This window comes from Arvicola amphibius, chromosome 6 (assembly GCF_903992535.2).
Source record: "Arvicola amphibius chromosome 6, mArvAmp1.2, whole genome shotgun sequence".
NCBI classification, from domain to species: Eukaryota; Metazoa; Chordata; class Mammalia; order Rodentia; family Cricetidae; genus Arvicola; species Arvicola amphibius.
The window spans coordinates 14,861,385-14,884,084 of record NC_052052.2 but is presented as its reverse complement, the minus strand read 5'-3'; the positions used below and the strand labels follow the sequence as shown (position 1 = coordinate 14,884,084).

Below are 22,700 nucleotides of genomic sequence, written 5' to 3'. Positions count from 1 at the left end.
GATCAAATCCTGCCTGGCAGAAACCCAGCCGGAGTTGAGGTTATGTCATTCACAAACCCGAGGGTCCCAGTTAAGGAAGCATCTCAGAGATCCTGTGTGGGAAGGGCTCTTGTGGAGCAGTGGCAGAGACAGCTGGTGAGAGGGTCATGATCGCGGTCCTAAGAGGATGATGATGTTTGGGCAACAGAGCTTGAGCACGTGACACACTCATCTGCTCACCCGTGCATTCAGGCAGAACCAGGCTGCCTTCCAGACACTTTATAAAGAACTGATTCTCCTCCCAACGAGCAGGAAGGTGGATGCCATTATTTTGACTCTTTATAGGTATGAGAATAGGCACAGAGGGCTTCAGTTGCTCATTTAGGGTCACACAGCTAAACTTGAACTCCATTCTGTCTGCGCCTGAGTTTCTCTTCTTAAACCCAACCCAGCCCAGAGCTCTGTCCCTGTCTCCTGGCCTAGTGGGGATGAGGCTGAAGTGTCCATAGTTGGAATGTGGCCCTGGAACTCTGGAGCCCCAGTGTGGCCCGGGAGATAGGGAAGAAAGACTCTCGGAGGACAGGATGGTGGGGTGCTGCTGTCCTAGCCATTTCCCAGCCCAGGCGGACCGTGGAGCTGGTGCCAGGCTCCTGCCAGGCACCCTGCCATTCTGCAAGCTGTGATGTGATACTCTCCAGCGGTGAGTGATGGGCTTTGGCTAGGCCCTGCTGAGCCCTCGGCGGGAAGCTGGTGACTTTAAGAAGCCCTGGCTGGTAGCCTAGTACTGGGGAGTTGTAGTGATTGCAGCCAGAGAAGCCCTGAGCAGGCAGGAGGGGGAGTGTGCACTGAATGTTGCAAAAGGGAAAACAGAGGAGCCCCTCTCGCCCCCCCCCCGCCCGGGGGGGGCGGACAGCCAGGACCTTCTGCAACAGCCGGGCTTCAGCTTGCCCACCTCCATACCCAGGCTTCTCCCTCATGCTTTTCTCAATTCAAAGGCGAAACCCTGTTTACAAGGGAGAGGTGAGGCTCAGCCAGAGCAAAAATTTTTTTGAGGTCACACAACCCATTTGCTGGGCTCTGTGCAACCTTGTAGACTTTGCCTCGTTGGCCTGCCTTTGAGTAAATAGTCCACTTTGCTCTGGAACAGAAGAGACCCAGCATAGGCCCAGCCCTGGGAGTTAGGATTTGCTAACAGCAGAGCCAGAGGGAGGTGACAGAGACAGCTTCAGTGATGATGTGGATTCTAAGGGGGCTTGGTCATGCTCCTTGCCAAGAGCAGGCCAGCCAGGTTTCTTCAAAGTGACTGTTCTAGACTTCCTGGTGACACAGATGGGACCCACTGTGGGCTTAAGAAAACAGTGATTGGGGCTGGAGAGATGGCTCAGCAGTTAAGAGCACTGGCAGCTCCTCTAGGGACCCGGGTTCAATTCCCAGCACCCACATGGCAGCTCACAACTGCCTGTAACTCTAGTTCCAGGGGATCCATTGCACCAGGCATGTATGTGGTGCACATATCTGTGCATGCTGGCAACATTCCCATACATATAAGATAAAATAAACAAATCTTTAAAAGAAAGAAAGAAAAGGAGAAAAGAGTGAGCATGCAGAGGGATGCTGCTGGGGACCAGATCCCACCCCGAGCAGAGTGGACCTCTCCTCTGCTAGGCGCCTCCATGCTAGAGGCTTGCCCATCTCCTCCCACATCCTGTCTAGAGCCCAGTGCTCAGAGCAGCTGTCTGCGTGGGCACACGTGCTTCTCTATCTTGGCTGTCAAGTCTGAGCTCCCCACTTCCTGCCTTTGGTTATTTTGCTGAGGTATGAAGAATCCATAGCCCCGAGCCTGGGGGCAGGTAACCAGGATGTCCTCTGGGGTGCATGATAAGGTCTCCCCAGGGTTCTCTCTGCAGCTGGAGGCCCTTGCATCATGACTATGCCAGTTTAAACCCTGTTTTTCTGGAGGCTGCAAAGCCAGCCACTGTGGTGTGGTACCATTACCCAAGGAAGTCCTCTCTCCCTCAGAATCCCTATGAAGGAAGAAAACTGCTGCCCTCCTGTATATAGGGAGAAACTGAGGTTCTGAGGATTGGAAGACACTGTCAGTATGACATGGTTTCTAAGTGGCTAAGTCAGAAGTCAACCTTCTTGCCATATTACAGTGTGACCCAACATCCGACCACAGAGAGTACTCACCCCATGCAGGAATGCTAAAACTGGTAGTCAGCATCACACAGGACAGCGTTGAGGGAGGCCCACACTGCTCAGCGTGGAGGGTAGTCTGGGTGGGAGGGACAGAGACCACTCTGTTGTCCTGTCTTCCTGCACCTAAAGTTGGCTCAGCTTCGAGCCCTTACCACTGGCAGCTGACACATGGGGCTTTGGAAAAAGCACCGGCTGGATGGCAGAGGTCGGTTCCTGGCTGCATCTCTGGCTCAGCGGCCCCAGGGCTGGGCTTTCTCTCAGAGCCTGGGTTACTAGTCTGTAGGATGCTCCAGGGCTGGAAGGCAGGATCCCCACCACCACACTGCCCCACTCCTTCTTAAACTCCGTTCTCCCTCTTGCCTCAGGAGCTTTTGCAGAGGGCCTGAAATAGGATTCACCTGATTCACCCTGGTTTTTCTGGTTTCAGGCAATGAGTCTTTCTCCCAGCACCTGCATGACCCCTCCCTGCTGTCCTTTCTTTCAGGAGGCCACCAGTACATGGTCAGTTCAGGAACTGAAACAGGAGTCCCATTGCTGGGGTTTAGATCCAAACCCCACCCTCCACCCCTGCCTAGATGACCCTGGCTGGCTACAGGATGTAACTTCTCTGTGCCTGTTTCCTCACCTACCAAAGAGAATCAGCAACAATAGATATTGCTACTTTTGTGAGGATACATTTGAGATATATATACATTTAAAGCACTTAGCATGTAGTATTTGGCTAGGGTAGAGCAAGCACTCAGTATATGTTTGATGCTATGATTATTTCAGCCACATTGTTTATTATTTCTCTTCCACACCACAATTCAAGTTGCTGGGAGTGAGGACTCCTGTCTTGTTTAATGATATACTCTCTGTAGGGGGTTCATTTCCTGGGATGCAGGTACAGGATGAATGAATGAATGAGTCAGTGAATGAATGAATGAATGAATGAATGAGCAGTTGAATACCAGCTTCAGAGCTTCTAAAGAGGTTTGGGTGGAGGTTTAAAAGGCAGATTTGTCTGACTGTGGGCTCTGAGCCCTGCTGACTCTGTTCCCAGCAGTCCCTATGGCGAGCGAGCCGCTTCTCCCATCCTGATGGGGTCCATACCCCTCCAGGCAGAGGAACTTTCTGGAGCTGGGTGTGGCTCCCTTTTGCACCAGTGTGACCACAGCAGTGTCTGTTCAGTGCTGTTCCCAGATCCTAGTCCAACCACAGACATGGGGGCCAGTGGGAGTTTTTCCCTGTGCTCAGCAACTCTTCCTCCCAGGCCCGCAGCATTGAGTCCAGCCTGTTTTATCTTCCCTGCCCACTCATTTTCCACACTGTCACAGATGGAAAGCTCCCTCCTGGCCCCCACATTGCTCCTATGCCCCCCTGCTCTAGAATTTCAGGGTGGGCCCCTCACACGGCAGCTCTCCTACAAGGTCGTCCTGGCCCTTAGTGTTCTGTGTGCCCTGGAAACGTGAGTGGATGTGCCCAGTCTTAAGAGGGAAGGGGAGGTATAATGTTACCCCAACTCGGAGGTCAGAGTCTTGGGGGACAAGACTGCTGGATGCCCTATAGCGGTGAGGGCCAGGAGTAGCTTTACCCCCAGGTGTGCTAGGGCAGTTCACAACTATTTGTAACTCCAGATCCAGGGAATCTAAAAATCTAAATTGTATTTTTAAAAAATTAGCCAGGCAGTGATGGCACACACTTCTAATCCCAGCAGTAAAGAGGCAGAGGCAGGCAGATTTCTACAGAGTGAGTTCCAGGACAGCTAGGGCTGTTACACAGAGCTCTAAATTCTGTCTCGAAAAACCAAAACTAATTAATTAAAAAAAGTTGATACATACGGGCTGGCCTTGAACTCATTATTATAGCTGAGGAGGACCTGCCTGCCCTACCTTCGAGTGCGCACACACCCCCCCCAGTTTACGTGGGCTGGAGTTGGAATGCAGGGGCATCTGCGTGCTACACAGAGCACTTTACCAACTCGGTTACATCCCCAGGCCCAATTCAGCTCATAGGTTGTCGCACGCAGCTGATGGCTTCTGTTTTGGACACCATGGGTCTTGTACAGTGGTCTTCAGCCACTCTAGCTTTAAACTCTGGATTCCAGCCTCTGATGTGGCCGGCATTGTGCAAGGAGAGCGGACTGGTTGCTGTCGTCTCTGGTCTCTGCCACATTTAACAGGCCTCATCCTCACAGCCAGAGGAGTCAGGCCTGTCTGGACCTCGGCCCCTCCCCCCACGCTTCCTTTCCCATTTCTTTCCTGTCTAGGTGTCACTTGCATAGAATAAAGCACACAGGTGGCAGCCACACGTGTTTTTACAAACACACACATATCTGTAGGCCACCACAGTGAAATCAAGATGGGACCCTTCCAAAATGTCCCTATTTCCCAGTCTTGCTCCATTCTAGGAAGTCTGCCTTCTGAGGTCTCCACCCTCCGGACGTCTGTCACCATTGCTTAGTTGGTCTGACTTAAATCATTTTCCCACATTTGACTGAGGAGCCTCCTAGTGGGAGGCAACTTTTCTCTTTGTTGCATGTCATGGCGCCAGCGTGGTGAAAAGGAACTGCCAAGCCTGGGCCTCAGAGAGGAGGTCAGGAGAAGTGAGGCAGGGCTGTGTGCCTGTGTGCCCGGGGAGTTGTGATCTGTCCACTGGGGGCAGCTGTCTTCCCTCCAGCTATTTGAGAATGTGGACCTAGCAGCATTCGTATGTTTTTGTTTTGTTTGCTTTTACGAAGGAAACTTTAAAATGCTGATTTTCACGTAAAATCCTCACCGTGCTGGTATTTTAAAGACTTTGACACATCTGTTGGCCAGATCTGACCAGCTGGCAGTGGGAGTGGGAATCTGAAGGCAGCAGTGACAGGAGCAGCTGATGCTTGGTCCAGCCCTCCCTTTGCTGCAGGTCCTTATCCCGAGAAGCCATCTAATCCTTGTAATGATTTTTAATAAATCCATCTCATAGTTGAGCAAGCTGAGCCGCAGGCAGGGATTGAGTGCCGGCTCGAGGATGAGCAGAGATTTGAACATAGCTGTTACCAGGGACTGGGTTCCTAACCATTACTCATGCTCCTCCAGGGTTCAGGGAAGATGAGGCTGCTTGGCATGGCGATGCCACCTGAGGTGCAGCTTTGCCAGCCAGTGAGGTGCTTTTTCCCTGAACAGGCCTGAAAGGACCTAGCCCTGCCCACTGAGACTGCCCTGGTATGGACCACTTTTATGTCTGGGTGCTTTCTTAGCAGCCGGGTGATGGGACCCCCAACTTTAGTAATGCTGGCATGGCCTGAGGGGAGGAAAGGAGGCTAGGAACCTGGTAAATGCCTGATGAGGGCTTGTGGGAGGTGAGAAGTGGGGCCCAGCTCAGGAAGGCGAGGGTGAAATCTGACAGGGCCAGGACATGTTGCTGCCTCAGGGGTGCTAGGGGCTGGGCACCCCTACTTCCTGAGGATGTGTCCTAACAGGCCTGCTATCTGGAGAAGTGGAGGATAAGGATCACTGGCAGGGCAACCTTTTGCCTCCCAGGGAAGAGGCTGGGGAGCTCAGCTGAACTCCCATCCCATCTCTCACTCCAGGATCCTTGTTGCATCCTCAGGACCCACTCTGGGGAGAAAAGCATCTGCAGTCTCTAGTGTTTGAAGAAGATGGCATAAAAGGGCCTGCAGACCTGTCCAGACTCCCCCCTGTGGCTGTAGCCTGCCTGCAAATCTCTGAGTGGGTGTAGAGTTGGTGCTAAATAAACATTTGCTGTTTTTTTTAAATCCCACTTTTAAGATGTGTTTTTTACTATTATTATTATTGTTGTTGTTGTTGTTATTATTATTATTATTATTATACTATTTATTTATTTTCAAGGAAGGGTTTCTCTGTGTAGCCCTGGCTGTCCTGGAACTCTCATTGTTGACCAGACTGGCCCCAAACTCAGAAATTCGCCTGCCTCTACTTCCCGCGTGCTGGGTTTAATGTGTGTGCCACCACACTTGACTTCTCTCCCCACACACAGCCACATGGCTAGAGGTGGTGACAGGGTGAGAAGAGGCGTGGGTTGGAGTCTGGGCACAGGAGCTCTGCCTCTCGGGCAGCTCGTTCCCCTCGACCCCATGCTGCCTGTGTCCCCTCACTCGGAAGTTCCTGAAGCCTTAGTTTCTCAGTCTGTGAAATGGGAAGAGTTGTGGGGAAAGCCTGGCTTAAATTCCCACTCTCAGGACCTCTGTGAGGCGGCTGTGAAACAGCATTAGCCTTTTTTTTTTTTTTTTTTTGGTTTTTAGAGACAGGGTTTCTTCCGTAGCTTTTGGAGACTGTCCCGGAACTAGCTCTTGTAGCCCAGGTTGGCCTCGAACTCACAGAGATCGGCCTGCCTCTGCCTCCCGAGTGCTGGGATTAAAAGGATGCGCCACCACCACCCGGCCAGCATTAGCCTTTTAAGTACGGGGACAGACAGGTCTCCAGTTTAGCCCAATGAAGCTTTATCTACAATGCCAGAATTCCCCATAAAAGAGACCCTCAGCCTCATTGGACCTTTTCGTTTGTTTCAGACAGGGTGTCGTGTAGCTGACTAGTCCAGGCTGACTTCTAGTTCTCTGTAGCTGGGGTTGATACTGAGGTTTTCATTCTTCTGTGCCGCCATTCCTGGTTTGACTTAGGTTACCTTTGCATTTTGGGTGCTGGGCTGAATCTTGTTCTAAAATGCTTTAAGTATATGAGTGTTTTGTCTGTGTACCTGTGTACCACATGTGTGCCTAGTGCCTGTAAACCCCCTAGAGCTGGAGGTACGGATGGTTGTGAGCCACCATGTGTGTGTTGGGGTTCAAATCTGGGTCCTCTAAGAGAATAGCCATTGTTCTCATTCACTGAACCATCTCTCCAGCCCCGGATTTTTTGTTGCTGTTGTTTTCTTTCTTTTAATAAAATTTTTTAAAGATAGAATCTCATATATTCTCATGTATAAAGATAGATAAAATCTCATATATAAAGATAGATAGAATCTCATATATTCTCAGCTCTCACTATGGAACTGAGGACAGCCTTGAACTTCTGATCCTCCTGCATCCTCCTTCCAGATGCTGGCATCGCAGATGTGTCCTGTCACGTCCCACAGATGTGGTTCAGGGTGCTGGACCAGGGTGTTGGGCCCTGTATCAACTGAGCTACACCCTCAGCCGCTCCAGCATCTCTCTGTGTGTTTGTTAAGGGCAAGTCAATGTCAGATCGGTTATGTAACCCTCCTGTCCCCCACCCCTTCCCCTAATGACTTCCTGCTGCCCAAGGAAATAAGAAACCTGTGTGAACCCTGGCTGTCATGTGACAAGGGAATAGACCTTTCTGAGTTAATTTTCTCAACCTTCAGAAGGATTCATCATGGCCACCTTGGACCTCAACGAGGTCTGGATAGGATTGTACACATATGTTGGTTGTCTTGGGGTTCACGAATCTGGGGTGTGCCTAAGCTTCCTGTCCCATCTGTTTCTTCTCTCCAGCCACTGCCTGCCCACCAGGGGTAACACAAACACTAATTACCACCACTTCCACAAGCTGTTTCCTGGGTGAACCTAATTACCAAGCAGGTCAGGCACGTTATAAATATCATTAAACCAGACAGATCAGCTTTGTCCTGTGTTTTTACATGATTAGGTCAGCAAATTGTTCCAGCACCCCTGGCCTCTTCAGCCTGGGACTTACCCAGCTGGGTTATTCCTCACAAGGGTGCTGGAGCATCAAGGTGCAGGCATCTGCTGGTGGCTCCGGATTCAGGGCCAGCTCACTGGTCTGCCTTGTACGCGGTGCACTGAGATGAGGGGAGCGATGCCCGAGGCAGACGGTGCCAGACAGGTGCGAGGTGGGAAGGTAGGAGGTGGTGGCTGCTCTTGTCACGGTAGAACCAACTGCCGTGGGCTGGAACCCCCAGGGAGGGGACCCAGACTCTGGCTTTCCAGGCGTGTGACTGTGGGGCATGTGTGAACACCCTCTGCCGTCCTTCGATTTTCACATGTGGGTCCTCCTCCCTCCTGAAAAACTGGCGCTTTCTTAGTCTGCTACATGCAAGGGGACAGTGACTGGATGTCACTTCCCTGCCTGGTTGGCACCGAGCTAAGGAGCCTATATGCCTTGCTTCACCCAGCACCTATAAAGGCCTCACATGCTGGGTACTCTTGCCATCCCCATGAGATGCGGGGGTGGGGGGGGAATCAAAGCACAGAAGGAACTGAGATGTCAAAGCCATACTGTGCTTAGAGTGAGATACTTAGCCGAAGGCCTGTTTGAGAGGAGAGGGGGAGGGTCCTGGTGAAGTCCTGGAAGGCTGCCCGGAGGAAGATATCCGAGCCAAGACGTTCACTGGTCAAGAAATCCGAGGGCATACAGAGGTTTGGGAGCAGGAAACCCGTGCATTAGGGGACCCGACCCAGTGTTCTGCTGTGGTTCCAATGTGTATGGGGGTGGATACTAGGCAAGAGAGATACTAAATTGGATCCCGGGGCGGAGAGAAGGTGGAGGTGCCAGCCTGCAGTTTTCATTGTGTAGCCCCAGGAAGTCGGTCTCTTAGCAGGAGACAGGCTGGATCTTGTCAGGTAATTTGCATCTTTGTACCCAGAGTTCAATGGGAGATGAGCCATGGGGAGAGCTAGGGACTCAGAAGCTCATAAGGGAAGGCTTCCTGGAGGAGCTGAGCCTCTGAGGCTGTTCACAGAGGCTAGAGGTGACGGATGGGGATACCAGGCAAAGGAAAGCGAGTACATTGGGAAGAAGAGGGGGTGGCGGTGACGGATGCAGATACCAGGCAAGGGGAAAGAGAGTATGGGTCACCTATACACTAGGTAAGAAGGGGAGTGGCCAGCCAGGCATGGAACCTCGGCTTTAGGCCTTCCCTGCCTTCCATCTCTTGCCCAATATCCCCTTTCCCTGCTAGGCCAGTGCCATCAGAACGGTTGGTGGCCCAAAGCCAAGTCTCTTTTCCCCACCTACCAAGTTCTAGCCCTCTATTCCCACAGCTCAGATGGAGTGGCCTGTGGCCTCCAAAGAGCCCTGCCTAAGAGCTAGGGGGAGCAACAAGAAAAGGGGGAATGAGTGGGGAGAAGGCGGAAATTTTTAATAATAATAATAAAAAATAAAAAAAAGAGATAGTAGGGCCCTAGGATTTAGTGAACAGCCAGTCATGTGGTCAAAAACAAACAAACATATAATAAATAGAGAAATAAATAAATAACAATTACATATAAAAAAAAGAAAAGGGGGAATGAGAGAAGATGAGGAAAATCTGAGATCGTCTTAGTTGTGTTAACTGGCAGGCCTCAGTTTCCAAACCTGTGAAATAGGAGTCTCAGGATTGGTTCCACAAGATGATCATAGACATGAATAAGATAAGGGCATAAAAGAGCCTTGTCGAGAGTCAGCAACTTGGGGGGGTGTCCAGTTATATTATTATTATTATTATTACTACTACTACTACTACTTAGTGCTTGGACTCAAACTGCAAGCAGGTTGCTAGCCTTGGCCAGCTACATTTATTTATTGTTTTATTTAAGACAGTCTTATATAGTCAGACTGGCCTTCTATCCCTATTCTGATACTGACATCTCTTTTCTTCCTCCCTTCCTTCCTCCCTCCCTCCCTCCTTTCCTCCCCCCCCCCCCCTCCCTCCTTCCTTCCTTCATTGCTTTGTATATGTGGAGCAGGGTCTCTTTTGTCTTCCAGGGTGGCCTTGGATTTACTATGTAGTCAAGAATAGCCTTGAACTCCTGATCTTCCTGCCCTACCTCCTAAGACCTGGGACCTGCCACCATACCCACTTTGTGACTGGACCCAGGGCTTCATGCTAAGCAAGCGCTCCACCTGCTGAGCTACATCCCCAGCCCTGTGTTTCATTGCAGGGATCAATTGACGGTGTAAGAACCTTGTTTTAGAAGTAACTACAGTAGCTACGGGGGGAGCGATCAGTCAGTAAAATGCTTGCCATTGCAGTCAGGAGGACCTCCATTCAATCCCCAGAGCCCACATAAAACGCCAAATGTTGGGACTGGAGAGATGGCTCAGCAGTTGAGAGCACTGGCTGCTGCTTTTGCAAAGGACCCAGGTTCAATTCCCAGCACCCATATCACAACTATCTGTAACTCCAGGAGATCTTTAAGTTCCAGGAGATCAGACACCCTCACACAGACATACACACAGGTAGAACACCAAAGAACATAAAATCGAAATAAATTATATATATTTAAAGCCAGGTTTAGAGGCGGGGGCTTGTTATCCCAGAGCTGGGGAAGTAGAAACAGAAGAATCCATGGGGTTCTCTGGCTAGCCGGTCCATCCTGCTCAGAGAGTTACAGCCAAGTGAGAGACCCTGTCTCAGTGAAAAAGGCAGCCGTGCCTGTGGGACCCCACTTGAGGTAGTCCTCTGGCCTGCGGCACATACACACATATCTGATAATGGTAGGAATACCACGGGTACTTGCTGTGGACTTGGCACTTCCCTGCCCCTGGGAAGTGGCAGAATGGGTTAGCTGCCTGAAGTTTCAGTGAGAACTTCCGCCAGCTCCATCTTCATGCCTGTTGGGTGTGTACCTCCATCTTCATGCCTGTTGGGTGTGTACCGGGTGACACGTAGCTTCTCCCAGATCCTAGCCTGTTGCTAGCGGACAACTGATGGGAGCTTGGCTGCGAGGGTGGCCCTTAGGCTGTGGAGACGTAGCATGTGAAAACAGCTCAGGGTGTGGCTTCCCAGCCCAGGTACAAAATGCCACTCTTTGCCACTCCTGACCCACTCCAAGATTCCCGGAAGATCTCTGCCTTGGGCAAACCAACCGTGAGGAAAACTGTTGAGGCCCGTGGGGTTCCTGGGTATCACCAGGCCACGGGCCGTTGTCATTAGAAACATGGAAGCATCTTTGTGTCTCACTGTGTTCATCCGAGACCCACGATGGTCGCTGCAGGGCAAGCTTCCAGATCGGGCACATCCTCCTCACCTGGTTTTCATCACTTCCCCGTACAGCTGGGCATCGGGGATCCGGACCTGCATTCCGCAGGGAGCTGCCCTTCCCACTTCACCATTCTTGATCTCAGCCAAGCAGTTCTGTGTGTGCCAGGCCCAGATGCAGCCAGATTTCTGGGTGTGTGTGGGGGGGGTCCCCACAAAGCAGCAGTTCTGCTTTCCCAAGGGCAGGGTGTGGTGTCCATATAACCACAAATGAAGCCATTAAAGCAAGCCTTGGTTTTTCCGCCAGCCCAGACTCGGGGTCCCCACCGGAAGTAGTCCTGCATTGCACAAAGAACATAGGCCCTGGTATCCAGCGCCCAGGCTTGTGACCTGACTCTGGTACTTGACTGACTTGCTGTGTGGCCTGGCCTCCTTGAGACAACTTAATGAAGCCAGTATGGGTGGGTTTGCAGGAAGGTAAAAAAAGCTTGTGTCCTAGCTACCTCATGGTTCAACCAGGGTACTGGAGGGTGAATCCTCCCTGACCCTCACTCAGCTGTTTGTTAAGTGGAGATAAGGATGTTGTCTGAGAGGGATGAAGTACTGAGTAAGACCAAAGGAACACTTAAGACATCTTAAGTGATACCCAGTATGTGTAGGGTCCCGACACAACCTCACCTTCCTCCCTCTATAAATGGAAAACACACCTGCTGGGCAGCCAGGTGGCCTGTGGGGACCTGTCGTCTGTGGAGTACCTGGCAGGTCCAGAGGGCTGACAACCATTGCTGGATGTCACCCACTTAGCCATAACATGCTTCCCACTAAGGAAAGGTGGGAGAAGATGCCCCATACCTCCGAGGTAGGTGAAGTTTCACTTCAGGCTCCAGCTGACATTACAAAAATGGGGCGGGGCTTTTGTGGGCTGAGAAATCCACAGTTTTTTGCAATGCTTATTTCTCTTGAGAGGTATATGAACCTCATGTCATCTAGTCACTAGATAGACGTCCCATTGGGATGGATGGGACATGGTTGTCCACCCACCCACCCGTAAGCACCTTTGCTCAAACATCTAGAGGCTGTAGCCCCAGACCAGGCCCCTGAGGGGACAGGCCGTGCTCTGTCTTTAGCCCACTCCTATCTTGAGATGCCTGCTCCAAGGAGGCAGCGCGGGGGAGGGCCTGGGAGGACACCTCTGGAGGTAGATGCTGTCAGTGGTCAGGAGGTTTCCCAGAAGGGGAGGTCTCTGAAATGAACTGGAAGTGGGAGGAGCCATTGCTTAACCTGCCTGCCCACAAGCTACTTCCCTTAGCTTCGTGTTTCAATCTGCATAAAAAGGGCCGAGGAAACCCACCAAAGGAAAGGACACCAGACTGAGAGGCTCAAAAGTAGGAACTGTTCACCGCTCTGCCCTCTGGGTCCCGGGGGAGTGTTGGTGGGACCAGTGCTCTTTTTCCAGGGGGGGCCTTTTCTCAGGTGATTAGCTGTCACTTAATGCAGCCAAATCTCTTGTTTTTGAGGGGACCTCATGAGTCTGGATGCCCTGGGAAGGTGTCTTTCTCTCCTGGAGTGAGGTAATAGGAAATCTTCCACCCAGTGAAAGAGAGGCAGACGTGTCAAGAATTTGGTTTGCTCCCATACACCCAAGGTGGGGCTGCAGAGATGGATCCAGGAGTTAAGAGCACTGACTGCTCTTGCAGAGGGTCCAAGTTCAGCTCCCAGCACCCACATGGCAGCTCACACCTATCTGTAATTCCAGTTCCAGAGACTCAGTGCCCTCTTCTGAGCACCAGTTAGCCATATGGTGTACATACATATGTGCAAGCAAAACAGTTATATACATGAAATAAGAGTGCGTAAATCTTTTGTTTCTCCAATGGTTTTTGAGACAAGGTCTTACTGTAGCCCTGGCTGTCCTAGAACTCATTTTTTAAACCAGACTGACCTTGAACTTGGATCCACCTGCCTCTGCTTTCTGAGTGCTTGGATTAAAGGTGTGTGCCACTACACCCAGAAGCAAATCTTTTTTGAAATTTTATTTCATGTTTGCAGAGTTGTTTTTTTTTATCATTTCACTGAACATACAAGTACATATATAAGTGCACCACATGCATGCAGTGCCTGTTCAGGCCACAAGAGGGCATCTGGTCCTCTGGAACTGGATCAGATTTGTGACTGCCATGTGGGTCCTAGGAACTGAACCTGGGTCCTCTGGGAGAGCAGCAAGTGCTCTTAACCACTGAGCCATCTCTGAAGCCCCCGTATAAATGAATCTTTAGAAAGAGATGCTTCCCCTCCACACATACCTTGCTTTCGCCAGGACTGGTGTCCCTTGGATGTGTTTCTGTGTTCTCTCAGGCAGTACATTACACGCTGAGGCTTTGTGAGAATTCGAAGGCACCGCTACTTGCTCCACCATTCAGCTGAAGAACTATTGTTGAGCACCTGCTCCATGCCTGGGGATGGCGAGTCTCCCACAGGAGCCCCGCTTCTGTAGGCAAAGCTCATGGGTCTAGGGGTAGAGGGGGGAAGAGCAGCAGGTGGTAAGCACATAAAAACAGCAACAAAATGTTAACCGAGTGCTGGTGGGTGTACGTGGAGGTGCACACCTCTGATCCCAGTACCGGGGAGGTAGAGGCAAGAGGATCGTGAGTTCCAGGCTTGTCTAGGCTATGTAATAAACCCCTATCTCCCCAAACAAAGCAAGCCTAACAGACCACAATCACTTCTATAAGGAAAGGAAGAGGCTTCTGTAAGAAAATGTGAGCAGCTACCTAGGGTGTTTTGGACATTTGAGCAGGTGGCATTTAATCTGAGACTGGAGCTGACTGTGGGAGGAGCAAAAACCAGAAAAGAATGTTCCAGATGGAGGGAGCAGCAGCTACAAAGGACTTGGCTGAGAAGGAGCAGCCTAGGTATTCACAGATCTGAACAAAAGCCAGGGGAGAGATCTGGGGCCCGTGGGTGGTAACTGAAGAGGAGGGCCTGGGAGGGGAAGCCCTGAGCCTGGCAAAAGGTTGGGGAACACAGAGGACTTTGAAGCAAGTGTAGTGTGATGAGTATGTCGTTTACAGTGGCTGGCTGACTCTGGCAGTTGAGTGGGCTGTCACAGGGAGGGTCCTAGGGATGAACTCTAGTGGCCGGCTTTGGCGGCAGTCACCTTTACCTGGCTGAGCCATCTTGCTGGCCCATAAAGCCTGGGAAACCCCAGGAGCCACTTTCCTCACTAACCCCTCCCCTACCTTAGACAGCCACCTCACCCCCCGACACACACTGGTTCACCTGTATACATGCCCAACACTGTGGTGCTTTGGAGGGATGGCTCAGCGGTTAAGAACATTGTCTGCTCTTCTGGATGACCTAGGTTCAGTTCCCAGCACCCACACTGGGGCTCACAATCATCCATAACTCCAGTCCTGGGATCCAGTCCACCATTCTGACCTTCACGGTCACAGATGCTGTACACATACAAACAGACAGACAAAACATTGATACACATTTTTTTTTCAAGACAGGGTTTCTCTATGTAACCTTGGCTGTCCTGGAATTCACTTTGTACACTGGGCTGGCCTCAAACTCACAGAGATCCACCTGCTTCTGCCTCCCAAGTGCTGGGATTAAAGGCGTGCACCATCACTGCCTGACTTTCATATCATACACCTTTTTAAAAAAATAAATTTATTTTTGTTTATGTGCATTGGTGTTTTGCCTGAGAGAGAGAGAGAGAGAGAGAGAGAGAGAGAGAGAGAGAGAGAGAGAGAGAGAGAGAAATGGGTCTTTGGAAGGCAGAAACCTCCAGATTCACTCAGCAGTTTTCCTCACGTCAGGGACTTTCTTAGAATTGTGTGAACTTCACTCAGAACTCTGGCTTTAAAACTCCCTAATTAGAGGGGAAAGGAACTGAGATGTGGGGGGATTCCTGCCTCCATCTCCACCCCTCACTTCCACCCCCACCCTGCAAGCCTTTCTATCTAGACGGAAGACCCCTTGTCTCACCTAAGGGCTAATGGCGAAGCAATGTGTCTTGACCCGGCTAGCCTTTGTTGACCTTGCCTCTTAGTCTCTGCCATGGGGGGGGGGGCGGGTCCCATTATGAATGAAGCCTCTATGGGGCCCTGTCCTGCCAGCTATGATCAGGGGCTGGGCATGTGAAGAGGTCCCCATCACGAACGCGGAAGGCCAGGGAGAGACCTGTGTCCAACAGGCCACGCCCACTTCCCAGCGGGCCCCGCCCCCGGCAGCCAGCGTGTGGAGATACCAGGGGATCCGATCCGTTCTGGGCAACTTGGGGCACAGCATGCGGAGCGTGTGGCCGCCGCTGGCCGCCGCTCTGTCCTCTCTGGGGGTGAGGCTGGTGTGGTGCATAGGGAGGGCCAGCCATCCGTGGGCTGATCTCGGGTGGCCGGGGTGGGGCGGGGCGCCGGGGCCCGCTTCCCCATTTGGCCATGGAGACGCTGAGAGAGTCCGTACTGCACTTGGCATTGCAGATGTCATCCTACAAGCGGGCCACGCTGGACGAAGAGGACCTGGTGGACTCACTCTCCGAGGGCGAGGTGTACCCCAATGGCTTACAGGTAGGAACTCTGACCTTTGCTAGTTCAGCTGTGCCCCGCCCCCACTTAGCCGGGAGGGGAAAAAGGTGGGCCGTGCACCCCGCAGCTCTGAGCCCCCCAAGAAGCGCACTCAGAGGCTGGCTTCCATCACACCCACCTACAGTTCCATCCTTCCCGAGATCCTCCAGGTCACAGCTCAGATGCAAAGGCATTCTCCTGCCCTGAACTTTCACAGAACAGCTGTGGTGGTGGCCATGGTGGTGGGGAACCTGCCCAGGGTAACAGGGGCCCAGCTCCCAGCACCGACAGTCTAAAGCTTAGCTTCTGCATGGCCGGTCCTGCCTCCCTAGAGCCCTGTCTGTGAAGGGTGACCTCTTTATTTCTCTCTCTCCTCCCTGACTACCTATATTAACTGGGGGAAGGAATGACCCAACCCCCGTTCATTCCCCCACCTCTGCCCTTTGCCAGTTTACTCCGGAAGCCTGGTTCCTTCCTTCTAGGGTCTGCCTCTGTGGGAATTTTACAGAGACTCCACATCGCCTCCTGGCTTGACAGTGCCTTGCTTGAGGGCTGTTGCCTGGCTCTCTCCTCTCCTCTGCCCAGGGCAGACCTTTTGGCCAAGCCCTCTCTGTAGGTAGGGTTTAGATATGGGTGGGTAAACTGAGTTTTGAATAGGAACACCCAGGGCAGTTCTGGGATCCGGTTCTTGAGAAATCATCCCAGAGAGGGCCAGGACCAAGATTTCTGCTGTGCGGGCCAAGGGAGGGACAGGAAAGAGTCTTGGGTACCTTGTGAAGGACACCTAATCAAAACTTATCTCACAGGAGGAGTGGAGGCTCAGCCTGCCAGGCCTGCCTTGCTCTTCTCTGGTTAGGGATGTAAGCCCCATTGGTCTCCTCTGGAGACTCCATGTTCCTTCTCCCCAGTGCCTCCGCTCACTGGAATTCGGCCCCATCCCTGCAGCATCCCACTCAACCTTCAGGACTTCCTCTAAGCTGTAGGGTTACTTCCTCTACCTACTCTGGAGGAAACCTGGGAAGACTGACAGCTCACCTCAGGATAGTCACATCCCGCCTGTATGGGACCTCTTTCCTATGGACTCCTCATGAGGGGCCAAGCAACACTCTCCCTTCACAAATCCAATCTCATCCACAGTCTCTTTCAGTCTGACTTTTCCTAGAAGGTGTTAAGTGTATCAGCGTAAAAGCACCTCCAAATTCACAGGGAAATAATAGGCCATCTGTAGCGGCTCACCCGGGTGTGTGTAGATAGTCTTTCCATATCAGCAGCGTGTTCATCTGAGCGCGCTTCCCCTGGAGCACAGAGAACTCTCTGTCTCTGTCTCTCTCTCTGAAGCCAAGGGCCTGACTGTGAATTCTGACCCCACTGGAGACTCTGAGCAAGCCATAGAGTCTCTTCCAGCCCACATCTGTAAGATAGGACAAAAGAAAATAGAGTGACCTGTGTCACTGCTAGGATCACTGTTATGTGACCCACAAGGTAAGGGCTGGTAGCCACACGGCAGACATATCACAGGCACTGAAGCTGAGTGAGGCACAGGACAGGTATGAAGGCATCCTTGTGTGGGTTGAACCTTAGTCTTGGTGTCTCCACAGCAAGCTGTCTGTGCATGTGCATCTCCTGATTCCCCCACAGAAAGGTTGCTGAGAATTTGGAGCCATTTCTCTAGGTGCCCTGCAAGTCTCCATGACATCCCCAGAGTAAACACAAGTCAGTCAGTGCTGGGGACCAAACCTGGGGCTTCCTGCTTCTTCAGCTCCATGCCCCAGCACTCTAAGCACAAGTTTAAAGTCATGTGACCCTGTCAGTCTGTCTGTCTGTCAGTCTGTCTGTCTGTCTGTCTGTCTGTCTGTCTGTTTGTCTGGGACTTTAGAAACCTAAAAGAACCTTACTCATACAACTTTCTTTACAAGATGGGTTATTGTTGGCGACTCACCTCTTAGAGCTAAGATTCAAATGAGGCAGTATTGGTTTTTAAGAAAAAATGTCATGCCCAGTGCTCTGAAAACGAGTCTAGCTGTTGCAGAAATTTAATGTGCCTGATACCTCTGGGATACCCTGTGCTAGTAGCATTTTCCTTCAAATCTCTGCTTTGTAAATGCCAGCTACCTCCTCCCCCCGTTTCTCTCCCCTCCTCCACCCACCCCCCCCCCCCCCTCTCTCTCTCTCTCTCTCTCTCTCTCTCACACACACACACACACACACACACACACACACACACACACACCAATTGCAGTCGCTTGAAGGAAAGTAGTCAAGGGACCTGGCTACAGCTGTTCACCAAAACTTTTGAAAAACATCCAGTTACTTCTGGGGAAAAATAAGAAAAGGAAAACTGAGATATGTAAATCTCAGAACCATGACATACCGCCCTCTGCATAGGGCTATCTTAGGAGAGTGATTTGAAGGACAGACCCACTTAGGACTCTCAGACAACTTTCCTCTTGTCAGGAGGGACCTTCAGCTCTGTCCACCAGTTACAGCGTAAGAAAGACTCTTGGCCAGCAGGTTCTAGAATCTGACATGGTCACACCTGGGGACTTCACCCCAGCTTCCTAGTATTAGAGCTGGGAGACAGGCCCAGAGGCTGCCTTGGCACACTCCCAGGGTCCTGGCTCACCTCTTTTCCCTCATGCTGGAGAGCTGCCTATTCCTTCTGGGAACACACACATTTCCTGAGACTGCGTTTCCCCATAAAGGTTGATTTTTCTGAAGTCCACTCCCACAGGAGGGATATTTAGCTGTCACCAGTCTCTCCAAGGTCAGGCATGGAGGAGCCTTTGGCAGGTGGTGCTCGGGCAGAGTTGGGAAGACATCAGAGTTCTGCTCAGAACTGACCTCAGTGGCCTCAGCCGGAAATCTACCTCATGGAAACTTTACTGGAAGTAACTTCCCCAGACGATCCCCCCACGGAGGCAGGGCCCCCCATGAGGCTGAGCTGTCATGGTCCGCCTGCTCTGAAAGACTTGAGTCTGTGACAGAGAGCCTGGTCCCCCTGCCAGCCACCACGACACTGGGCCTCTGGGCTGTGAGGAGTAGGCTCCCTGCCAGCGCTTTGGCAGGCAACCCCTGTTTGCTGCTCTGTGAAGCCAGGTTGCTGGGGGCCCTTAGACTCTGAAAGCAGGCTTAGCTCAGTTCCCACCCCTGCACTGCTGGCTCTTCTTCTGGGCCCCGGGGCAGGCACCCTTCCTCACCTGTAGAACTCGTTCTTGCTACAAGCCTAGGTGAGCCAGGCACTCAACTTCTGTAACCAAATATTTATCCCCGCTTCTAATAGGCTTTGTTCCCGTGCCCTGCAAACCCTGGGAACACCAGGGCTGCACACCTCTGCTTTCTCCCTCTGATCTCAAGCTCCTTCCCTCTCCTTGTTCCTCATCTTCCTCCCCTTCTCTCTTGGGAGGGCATCCCTATCTCCTGCTCTCCTTCTATATCTCTACCTCACAGTGTCAGATCGGATGCTAAGCCCGCCAGTGGGCTGAGAGTCCAGTGACTTTAATCTGTCTTCGAGGTGTCAGCTCTGTGGCTTGGACAATGGCTACTTCCCAGTGACCTCTCCCAAAATGGATTGGGCTGCTTGCCACTAATCCAGGTGGCTGTAGTGTGGTCTCCTGTGATTGACATGCCCTCGTTTCTGAAAGAAAGCACGAAAACACTTAACATAGTTCCTTGTTCTCTTTCTCATCTCATGGAATCCACTTCCGGGCACATGTATTGGGGGCTCAGAGAAAAGGGACAGAGTGGTACCCTGAAACCACCCAGACCTGTCTACCATACCACCATTGACCCAGCTTCCCCTGCTCCCAACCCAGAGCTTCCAGGTGACTCTTATCCCCAGGAACTGCTCTGAATTCCCTCTGCCCTCAGAGACAAGGTTTGTCCAGAAACCTAGAAGTGCTTGGCCCATCCTTGAAAGGCAAGCATGACGAAAGCTAATGGCCCTGTTTTCAAATCCCTTTCGCCGGTCTTACTTGGAACTGTGGCTTTTTAATTCAATTCTGACTTAATTCTAATTTAATTCACAGTGGATGCCATCTGTTTAGATTCAACACTTAGCTTGACGCGGAGCAACGACGTCCCAGCTTTCCTGTCTTCTGGTAGGGGAGGCGGCAGGGCCTCATGGACAAGACTGCATGATCTAGAGAGATGGCTCTTGGTTTGCCCTCCCGCATCTGTCCCCTAAGCCCCCACTAGCTGTGCCTCCTCTAGAGCTCCCACTGGTACCTGTTCCTGGGAGCTCCCCCACCAGTCAACAAAACAGAACAAATGGGTGCCAGGTGCAAAAACGTCAGCTCTCAAGTGTTTCTAAGTTGCTCTCCGTTTGTTTTCATCTGCCATCTCTTCCGTCCTCTCTCATCTCCCTGATGTCTCTGCACCTAGCTCTCTCCTCGTTCCCCTTACCACAGCCCTTTGGTGTCCTGACGAGGTGGTTCCCCTGCTTTTCCCCAAGCTGAACAGTCTGTCCCACCAGCTCCTCAGAGTTGGCACCAAGCAGAGGAGGCGTCTTAAACCAAGGTCCCCCTGTGTTCATGCTCTGTCAGCTGAGCCATGACCGTAGGGCAGGAGAGGCTACGAGATGGAAGAGAAAGGTTGGGACAAGTCCTGGAGCAGGACATCCAGGTGAAGGGACACTGATGTCAGTGTCCCTGGGGCAAGGCTGCACCTGACTGAAGACCTTGGGGCCTCTCTGTGTACCAGAATCTGAGATAAACCTGAGTAATGTAAGATGGCCGAAAGGTACTGTGCACACGGAGCACACGCCCCAGGCTGTCTCTGAGCAGGTGAGACTACCCTGCTCAGAAACCTGTTTGAGAAAGCTAAGAGGATCTCTTCAAGCGGCCCCACCACCACCTGGCCACCCCACTACCAGCTGGCCACTGCCATGGGGTGCACGCCTCCTGGGCGGTCAGAGTGTCCCAGTTCTTGGTGTCCCCTTTTCAGTTTTAGATCCCAGTTTTTCTTCCATAAGAAGTCCCCGTGTTCCTCTTTCTCTCTTAGCACCCAGGGGGTACCGCAGGATGACCAAGATGCCCTTCCCTAAGGTGCCCCATCCTAGATCTCGTGTGCACTGGGGCAGTCCCTGCACATCGGTGTGGGGAGTCAGAGACAGAGTCAGGTATCGCTAGGTCCCCTGGCATGCCAGGGACGTCTTAGGGACTCGTGTTGTTCCTCTTCTGTTTCCTGCGAGCATCACTCCCTCTTCCTTGTTCACCCTAAAGATGTAGTGACATCTCTTGCCAGTCCTGTGGAGGAAGTTCCTGTTCTTTCTCAGAGCCATGCCTTGCACCCCCGGCCGTCTTATCTCCAACTCCAACCCAGACACCACCTCCTCCAGGAAGCCTTCCATGCCCACCCATCTGTTCATTATCTGTCTCCCATCTTGGCTGTAAGCGGTTGATGAAAACAGAGGAATCCAGTTCTTCCCCTTTGAGTCGGTGCCCAGCTATTTGTCCAGGGTGACGTCACTGAACAGCCCCACCTTCTGGGGACTCTTCCTGGCTTTGCCCCTCCTGGCTTTTGCAGGAAGTACCTCTCGGAACAGAAGAGACCTCTCCACCCCTCACCCCGCCCCCGGGCTGGCTTTGGGTGTGAAGAAGAGCGTGGGTTGAGGGTCCCGGGTGCTGTTGGCAGGCATGTCCCTCCTCAAGTCTCCTGCCCCCAAGGGCCTGCCACACCCTCCACTTCCCCCCATTGTGCCTCCTTTCCTGTTTAGCCAGACGATGAGGGCCTGGCACATTTTTCTCCCTTTAGAAGATCTGCCCAAATGAAGCTATTTCTTGTCTTGTCTTCCCTGACCATTTTCTGAGACCCATGTCTCTGACCCGTTGGTGGGCTCTGGATCTACAGACCACTTTCAGATCTCAGACCTGCCCATTCAGCTATGTGACAGGAGACCGGGAACCTCAGTTTCCTCCTTTGTAAAAAGAGAAGCAACGAGGGAGGCAGCCCTGATAGGATTAGAAAGGCTTGAGAAGCCGAATGTGTCCCCACTTGTAGGAAGCAGGAGCTGTGATCGGTCATGTCTTGCTCGTCTCTGGCTCTGTAGATGTGGGAGCTCCGAGGAGGGCCCAGCTGGCCGCCCTCTGAATGCCTTCAAGTCCAAACATCCTGTTCTTTTTTTGAGCTCCTTACTGGAGAAATGGGAACACTGTAGATTTTTTTCATCTACCGGTATCGGGTGTCACAGAAAACACAAGCCCTCCTGGGCTGAGCTGCTAGTTCTGATGTCTGAGCACAAATCTAAGCTACTGACCGGGGTGGTGGTTCTGTTCCTGGATTAAGGCAGACTCTGTGGGAACTGGACCACCCCTGAGACAGACCAGCAGCCTGATGCCTCCCCAGGGCCTGGGCCTGCAGCAGAACCCCTTCCCCTTGGAGAAGGGGGGCTCGGGGCTCACAGTCTTGCCACCCCTCTTGCCTCCTTCCTTGCAGGTGAACTTTCGAAGCCCCCGGAGCGGCCAGAGGTGCTGGGCAGCTCGGACCTCGGTGGAGAAGCGACTGGTGGTGCTGGTGGCACTTCTGGCAGCAGGGCTGGTAGCCTGCCTGGCAGCCCTGGGTATCCAGTACCGGGCAAGTAGGTGCATCTGCTATTTGTGGTAGGCGTAACCATCCTTTCTGCCTGTCACTTGGTGCAAGGCGGCGGGGTGTGTGTGTGTGTGTGTGTGTGTGTGTCTGTTCAAGCTGGGATTGGCCTCCAAAGCCAAGGAGAGAGATGCCTAGGGACTCGGGGTGCAGACAGGTGGGTGGAAGGGGTACTGTAAAGGTTTTGAAGTCAGAAGGACAAATTTGGGTGTGGTGGCTCCTGCCTATAATCTCGATACCCTAGTAGGCTGAGGCAGGTGGATAAAGATTTCAAGGTTAGCCTGGACCACTTAGTGAGTTCAAAGTCTTTCTAGGCTACTGTGGACCCTGCCTCAAGGCCACACAATGAAAAGGATGTACGTTCACACCCTGGTCCAGCAACTTAAAGGCTGAACAAGCCACTTCATTCCAAAATTACGTGTTTTTTTTTTTTTCTCTCTTCTCTAAATGGGGCCGAGGGAGTGCCAGATTGAGGGATGACTTTGATGA

General features: G+C 52.1%; 1 protein-coding gene across 2 annotated transcripts in view; it reads left to right on the top strand.

Moving 5' to 3' along the window:
- The window catches only part of Ece1 (endothelin converting enzyme 1), a 101,651-nt gene that overhangs the window by 32,071 nt on the left and 46,880 nt on the right, over nucleotides 1–22,700 (top strand). Inside the window, exons 1-3 of one of the 2 annotated variants that reach the window (XM_038332336.2) lie at nucleotides 15,341–15,403; nucleotides 15,546–15,632; nucleotides 22,062–22,203. In XM_038332336.2, the coding sequence (XP_038188264.1) occupies nucleotides 15,356–15,403; nucleotides 15,546–15,632; nucleotides 22,062–22,203 (277 nt within the window). In that variant the 5' untranslated portion in view covers nucleotides 15,341–15,355. Of the gene's footprint in view, nucleotides 1–15,340; nucleotides 15,404–15,545; nucleotides 15,633–22,061; nucleotides 22,204–22,700 lie in introns of those variants that run through there. The other variant, XM_038332337.2, reaches the window with a different exon arrangement.